Source organism: Hetaerina americana, unplaced genomic scaffold (genome assembly GCF_022747635.1).
Source record: "Hetaerina americana unplaced genomic scaffold, ioHetAmer1.1.p SCAF_1, whole genome shotgun sequence".
Taxonomy (NCBI): Eukaryota; Metazoa; Arthropoda; class Insecta; order Odonata; family Calopterygidae; genus Hetaerina; species Hetaerina americana.
The window spans coordinates 34,359,500-34,366,901 of record NW_027286069.1 but is presented as its reverse complement, the minus strand read 5'-3'; the positions used below and the strand labels follow the sequence as shown (position 1 = coordinate 34,366,901).

Below are 7,402 nucleotides of genomic sequence, written 5' to 3'. Positions count from 1 at the left end.
GCACGCAACCTGGCTGGGTCACTGTTGCTGAACAAGGGGCCATTGATGAATCATACCTGGCTTCTATGCTGGAGATATGGTTCTTTAACATAGGGTTGGCAATCAATCACTCAGCCACTAAACTCTTTTTCCATAATCATTACATTGGCCATACGAGCAGGATCAAGAATTTATGATATCTTACACTATATGAATAAGTGTATGCTTCTGAGCATATGATGGATGCTGAAAAATTAGTAGCGCAATGTTATTAAGACAATTAGGAAGTTTTTAAAACATCAAGTACATTAAAAAAATTGTAAATCATAATGGCAACATGAAGAATGTGCTTGCTTTGGGCACAAATGCTCCGTCATCCTGATTTAAAATATAAGAATAACATTTGCTTAATTCATGTGTGTCCTGAACAACATATAGCCCAGGGTGTAATACATGCCAAACACTGAAACAGACAATTCCATTGAAAATTAATGCTATACACAATTGACCAGGTACATTCTCTCAATGATGTGGTAAGACTGTAGTTCTTCATGAGATATTTTGGTTGAATCAAGCTAACCGAGGGTAGTAGTAGTTTTGAGGGGAGGCGACCGACAGCTGAGGTCATTTGCGCCATAGGGGATGGATAGGAAAGGATGAAGGGTGGAGAGAAACCCGGCGTCGGCATTAGCCTACTCTTTACGAAAGGCGCCAAGGGGTCCGCGGCTTAACGTCCCATCCGACGGACGGCGTACTCACTCAAAGTGCCCTCCACAAAGCACCTCAAGCAGGGATCGAGATACCTCTGAAAAATATTCAACACCGCCGGGATTTGAACCCGGGCCCTCTGGGTGGGAAGCCAGTACGCTAGCCCCCGCACCATCTCGATCCCCTCAAGCTAACCGAGAGCTTACTACTTTTTCAAAGTCAGATTTCAAGAGTTTGAAATCTTGATTTTGAAAAAGTTGATTTGTTGCTGCTACATTAACAGATGCTTATGAGCTTAGTATCCATTGATTCAAATCAGATGAAAGCGGACAAAGAGTAAAAATTGCTAAAAAATAAATTGAAATCAGTGATTTCATTATTAATATATATACACAGTAATTATTTCCTATTACAGAATAAGAATTTTGTCAAAATTAATATTATTGCACATATCTTTATAAATTTCAATTAAAGTGTTCAAATTTGACTTTATGAATAATGGATTCTTATGCAGAATCCTCGAATACCTAACCTGAAGAGTTTGTCAGGGGAGAATAAACACTAAAAATACACACAAAAACAGGGAGATAATATATTTAGGTTTTGGGCACTGCTACCTTAAAAACAATTGGAAAACAGTGAATAAAAATAGTTTTCACGTCAAGAGGCAATACATCATTGATTTAAAACAACAGTTTTTCTTGTGCCAAATGAATACACACTAAGAAATGTACCCGAGATTACTTACATGCCCTTCCTTTGCGTGATTGTACCTCCAAGTCTCCTGTTACATCAAAGTAATCATCAATATCCTCCAGCTCTTTGGTACAATAGCCCCCTACTCTAGAATACAGGGACTACACTCTAGTAGAATCCAGAGGGAATCCCCAGTATATCTTATGTACTGAAGCTGCAGACATTCCTGTTATCACTAGTGTTTCAAAGTATAGACAGGCAGTGGCAACACCCATAAGAAGTGATTTCCCAGGTCCACCCAGAAAGTTTGACCTATATACCAATGCTGCACTACTGCTGGTGGTGTTATAGTGCCTCAGTGAGATTTCCCAGGAACATCCCCTCCCTCACTCAGGGTGATCACATATCACACCAAATTTACCTTCATATTTTTTCTGCATTACAAAATGTAATGTTATGTAAAAAAAAGTAGGCTTTTATATGAAATAATGCAATTTCATAATAAAATGAAAAGTGTCAGAAAGAAAATTTCAGAGCAAAATGTGCTGTGCAGCATTAGAGGAATTTCTAAATCAAATTTCACATTTAACAACAAATATTAAAAACAACCATTTAGAACCAGCAGCAGCCAACTGACCACCTCTAGGCAAACTGCTAGGCAATACCACTAATATCTACAAATACTTATAAATGGAAGTATATCTAGATTTTTTCAAAAAAAAGACTTGCCGAAGATGAATTAACATTAAAAAAATTGCAAAATTTATAATAAGCAAAAAAGTATAAGAATTATCTGCATCTGGAAAATCGAAAACAGCCAATTGACCCATTGGATGCTTTTTCTAGTGATAAAAACTAAAGCAAACTGATCACAGACTTTGGAAGTTTTGACCACTGGCCTATGAAGAAAATGCCTGATAAAAGTGGAAACTTACATTGAATGTGCAGTGAATACATTTGGATCCAGAAAACTGGCCACTTAACGATGAGAGTTGGGTTGGGGACTTTCACGGAATGTGAATTAATTAATGTAAAACACATTAAACTGACCAAGGGCATGGGCTGTATTAAGATGACTCTGTTAATGAGACAAATTAGACTATATTAACAATATATATTCTCCAGTATGCAGTGCCAATTTCTTTGAGCTTTCTTTTAACTAAAACTCTTCACTTTCTTCAGAGTTTAATTTTAATTGAAAATGTACTCCATTTTGGGGTTTAAATAATTTTCTAGACCAGCGAGGGCTCTGTTCAAAAAGATAACAATTAATATTTAACACTGGGTGAAGAATTTAATCAGCCAACAATCATTACTTAAATTTAAAATTACAGTATGCTAAACACATACTCCTGCATACATGATCTCAAATCTACTTTAAATGTCATATTTTAAATTCTCTTTCCACACATATTAGGAGCAGCCCATCTTAAACTCTGGTGACACAATTCTTATGTCACCAGAGTTTTATCAACAATGCAAATATGCATTAATTTTTCAATTATCCATAGATTTCCAGATAAATAACGTTCTTACCAAAAGAAGTTTAAAAAAACTACAAACAAAGTAGTGGGTGGACATGATGGCAAATACTGCTAATCATAGATAATACTATTTAATAAATGTACAAGACACATTTGGGTTTCTCTGCAACTTTATTATCAAAATTGCTGGCAATGTCACTTTCAATGAAACTGTGCAAGATTAGTGAATAAATCAGTACAATTCAGAAAATTTCTGAATGCACCATCATAACCTTAAGCTTTTGATGTCAAATATTCATTTCACCTCACTCTAACTTTTGGGCATCTTCCTCCTTTTCTGAATCAAAGCCTTTCGTTCTGCTTTCCTTTCTTCGGCAGTTTTACGTAAACCCTTTAATTTCCTTGTCTGGAGTTTATCTATTCGTTGCTTCTTAATGTGAACCCTTCCTAGGGTTGTACCTAGCACATTCTTCGTAATATTTTTCTTGGGCCGGTTCTGAAAAATGTAAAACAAAATTAATTATAGTCCTACTTCTAGTAATAATATACTATGTCTAACAATTGCAATCAAAATCAAACAGCATTATAAGTGCTAGTAAATGCACTCCTTAATCCTTCTCTTTCAATAAAAGATTAAGGACAAATATTTTTGAAAATATGAATAAAAATAGGGTTTAATTATCCTTGTTATTCTGTAGTTTCATGCTTAATTAAGGGTAAGTCAGATTCCAAAATCATATCATAAGAGTTGAATAAACAGGGTTTTCCAACTTGAAAATTAATCTCTTATGGACACGATTTAGGGCTGTGAGCTCTTAGATACCACTGCGATCAACCTATCGAAAAAATATGATATAACAAAAGAAAAATTTAATATCCTAAACAGTTGGAATTGAGGCTAGGTTATGAGTTATACAGCTTAAATACAACCATTCCCATTTATATTTACACACAAAATTTACTTCACACATAAAGTAAAAAGTTAATACACAAGTATCTATAAACAAAATGAAGACGAATACTTAAGATGACAAGAGATGCCATGAGGAGGCAAATGAATATTGATGAATGTGGCTACAAAACACAGAATCACCAAATAATCCTTTTTTTTGCTAGCATTCTAGGCATAACAGATCCATGTATTATTTTTCTTGATGTATGCGAAATCTAAGTGATGAAAATACAAGAAACTGTATGAAAATTAATTAAACATAATGATATCCCTTCAATAGTGTTTAGCTTGATTGGATATGAAATAAATGCATTCCTTTTTGAAGTCCTGAACTATCTAAAAAATATTTTCCACCTGGTATTACAAATGTGAAACTTCCACAAAATGAAGAATCAACACTTGGAATATGAAAAAGAGATATTTCAGAAAAAAACAAGACCTATGAATGCCTTAAAATGCAACAATTTCAAAAAGTAAAAATCATTCAACTTGACTGGAATTCGAACCCGGATCTCTCAAGGGCCGGCCGAGTGCTTTCACCCGTCAATCTACAGAGGCTCTGTTAAAGTTACTGTCACAATATCTCCCATAGTTCTTTGAATTTATAAAAAAATCTGACCCTGTTTCAAATTTGGGAATTAAATGTTATTTAAACTTGAAACTATGTTCCTACAGAAAATTTAAATCTTCAATTATTTTATTTTCTGAACGCTGTACCAGATACAGTCAATAAGGCTGAATATGCACGTATAGTACATAAGTAATATGAAAAGGCTTGTCTTATGCCCTTTCATTATACGATATATTCAATGCAGTTTCTCAATGTGTCCATGATAACACTGCTTTAACACAGGGGTAGTAAATATCATCAGTCATAAGCCAAAACCACAGTGACTTCTTTTTTCTCAGTGAATCGAGAACTTCACACACAGCATGCTAAAGAACCCTACTATGAAAAGACGAATATTTATCAAGGAACTCTAATTACCTCCATAACAACACACTAAAATACTCCTTGGACAAAAATATTAGAAACGAAAACAGTACTAAGGGGCGCCAAGTGAAATCCTTAAAAAGTACCTAATCATGTAATCAAAACTATAGAGAGAGAGACAAATGAAGAAATTTTAAAAAATAAGTGAAGAGAGCGGAAACAAGAAGAAGCCTGAAAATAATTAGACACCTTGAAACACGGTAGTTTGTCCACATACCAGAATGTAAGGAATTACGGATAACGGCTAATGATGACTTACAAGACGCAAGTCGTCGGCGAAATGAACTACGAAAGAATTAAAAGATTGGAATGCAACAAATACTTCTGAGAGTTGCCACAAACAATTTATCAGATTGATAACCTGATGCCGGAGTGAAAGTTTGACCTAGGGCCAACATCGCAAAAGAATACCATATGATTATTTAAATATAACCCTTTACACGTAGCAAAGAACATGAAATCGTGTTACACCTACGGCGTGTGTCGTAGTGGTGATAGGTGACCAGCCATACAGAACCATACAGCCAACAGACTAACGAACAGATTCATTCGGAAGAAAAAATCCAGAAACTTTCGGATGTCCCCTACCCATCTAATTGCAAGCCTTTAGGTTTATTTAAGGACTACGACTATAATACGAGGGTTACCTTCGCTTCTTGCGGAGTTCTGCAGGCAATTTTCATGAGGTCTGCTGATGCAATTTTCGTTCTTCTTAAAACTAAACCGAAGGACGGACCTATTTCCTCAAGTTCAACACGCGGTGTTCGTTGTCCTGATTTTTTAAGCCTTATCCTATAACTTCGGGCATGGATTTTCCCGCTTTTGACGTCGGATGTAAAGGTCAACACATGCTCCAAACCAGCGAGGGATACAGCACTGACATGACGTTCACCACAAAACATATCCGCCAGAAGAGACTTCGTTGTGACCAAATCCAAATTACTTTCAAAATCTCCAATAAAATTTATTATGGGCTTCGTGCCAACCATCACCTTTTCCCCAGGAAATTCGCTTAAACCTCTGTAAGACTCCACACCCACTTCTACCATATCAAGAAGGTGAGAATCGTACGTACGGCCTGTAAATGAGAAATAATGAGTTAATATTGGAAAACCGATACACCACTATTGCAAAAGCTAGTTTCAGCGAATGAAATGTGCATGTGTGGCTATACTCACTCACCAAAAATTATATTGTTGGGACGCTTCTTGTTATGAGATGCAAACAGGAAAAGAGAAGAGCACTCTTTAGTCAACAGGTTTTCCACAGGGACTATGTTTTCAAAAGGCATAAAGTCATTTCTCTTGTTGAGCATCATGGCATGAAGTTTTTTCATGGAATACTGAGAAAAAATAAATTATGTCAAGACATCACACGACGAGAGGAAATCCTGTCTTGAGTAGAAAATTAAACTTACAATATCCTTCAACATATTCGTGGTGGTTTCATTGGTTTTTCTTCCTCTAATCAACAACGCGCGTTTAGGATCTTCAATAACCTTTGGTTCCCGTGCTAGGAGAACTTTTTTTCCTTTCCTCGTGGTGGGTTTCCTTTAAGAAAGTGACATAATAAGCCCGAATTTCCATTTAAAAATGACACAATACAGTTGTCATTACTGCATAAATTACTTACACCACTCTCTGTAGAACTGGCATTTCTAGGCCAGCTTATTCTTCGAAACTCCGCTATACAATGTCTCGAGTCTTTCGTGAGACACAAATCCAGACCATGCTTTCCGTCGAGCATTTGTTATCAGCGATAATCGATGCGTCGAACAAACTGGCTCGGGCGACAACGCGGCGGGACTTATAAAACTCCAGTGAATCACTCGGTTAATGACCTCCTTGTAACTAAAAGCCACGCTCTTTTACAATAAGTATATATCACTTACTACCGTAGTACATAAAAATAAGGTTCCTGCGATCTACCAGATTCGACTTATTTTGTATACATATATCAACTAAAAATTAAGAAAAACTGAATTGTTGTTGTGTATGCCTGGTGTTAATTACCTACTGCCACATACTAGCGGTAGCTTGCAGGGTACTATGTAAATTTGGGCAAAGTTCAAAATTTTTATTTCCTGTTATAAAAGCCATATTAATTAAGTTTAAATATGGCGAAAATTACTTTAGTAGACTCAAAATTCATCAGGAAAATGTGAGGGAACTCTGAATGGAAGGATTCTCTGATGTAGCAATCTATCATTATTGTAGCAATGAGTTAAATAACATATTACCTTTGGGGAAGAGGGCCATAAATGTTTTGCTCTTCTTTGTTCCGGTTTGCTTAGATTTTTTTAGAGCCAAATAGCACTTGATTTAGAAATTAATACTATCTTCAGAGATGCCACATAACCATAACTAATACATGATGTACTCTATGAATAAATAATGAAGTTACTATTGGTCATGGTTGCAGAAATGCTTGAATAGGTTTCAAGGATAGTAGTATACAGAGCATTTGGTGATATAATATTACCCTTGTGCAACCTGTAACTTCTATTGGAGCAAATAAGATGCTTATTGCTGCACACGAGAAACATTTAATCACACAATTCTCCACACCTATCAAACCTCCAAAGTTATC

General features: G+C 35.8%; 1 protein-coding gene across 1 annotated transcript; it reads right to left on the bottom strand.

Moving 5' to 3' along the window:
• Positions 1–3,005: 3,005 nt before the first annotated feature.
• On the bottom strand, positions 3,006–6,551 carry Non3 (Ribosome production factor 2-like protein Non3). The gene is made up of 5 exons (XM_071599546.1): positions 6,446–6,551; positions 6,231–6,363; positions 5,996–6,155; positions 5,461–5,891; positions 3,006–3,363 (listed from the first exon to the last, which is right to left on the bottom strand). The coding sequence occupies exons 1-5, from the start codon at positions 6,466–6,468 to the stop codon at positions 3,178–3,180; spliced, it is 933 nt and encodes a 310-aa protein (XP_071455647.1). The 5' UTR covers positions 6,469–6,551; the 3' UTR covers positions 3,006–3,177.
• Between the last annotated feature and the right edge of the window lie 851 nt (positions 6,552–7,402).

Coding starts and splice junctions, on each gene's coding strand:
- Non3 (XM_071599546.1), bottom strand. CDS start 6,468: ATGCCAGTTCTACAGAGAGTGGT. Junction 6,364..6,445: donor CCAGTTCTACAGAGAGTGGT/GTAAGTAATTTA, acceptor ACTTTCTTAAAG/GAAACCCACCACGAGGAAAG. Junction 3,364..5,460: donor GAACTCCGCAAGAAGCGAAG/GTAACCCTCGTA, acceptor TACATTTTTCAG/AACCGGCCCAAGAAAAATAT.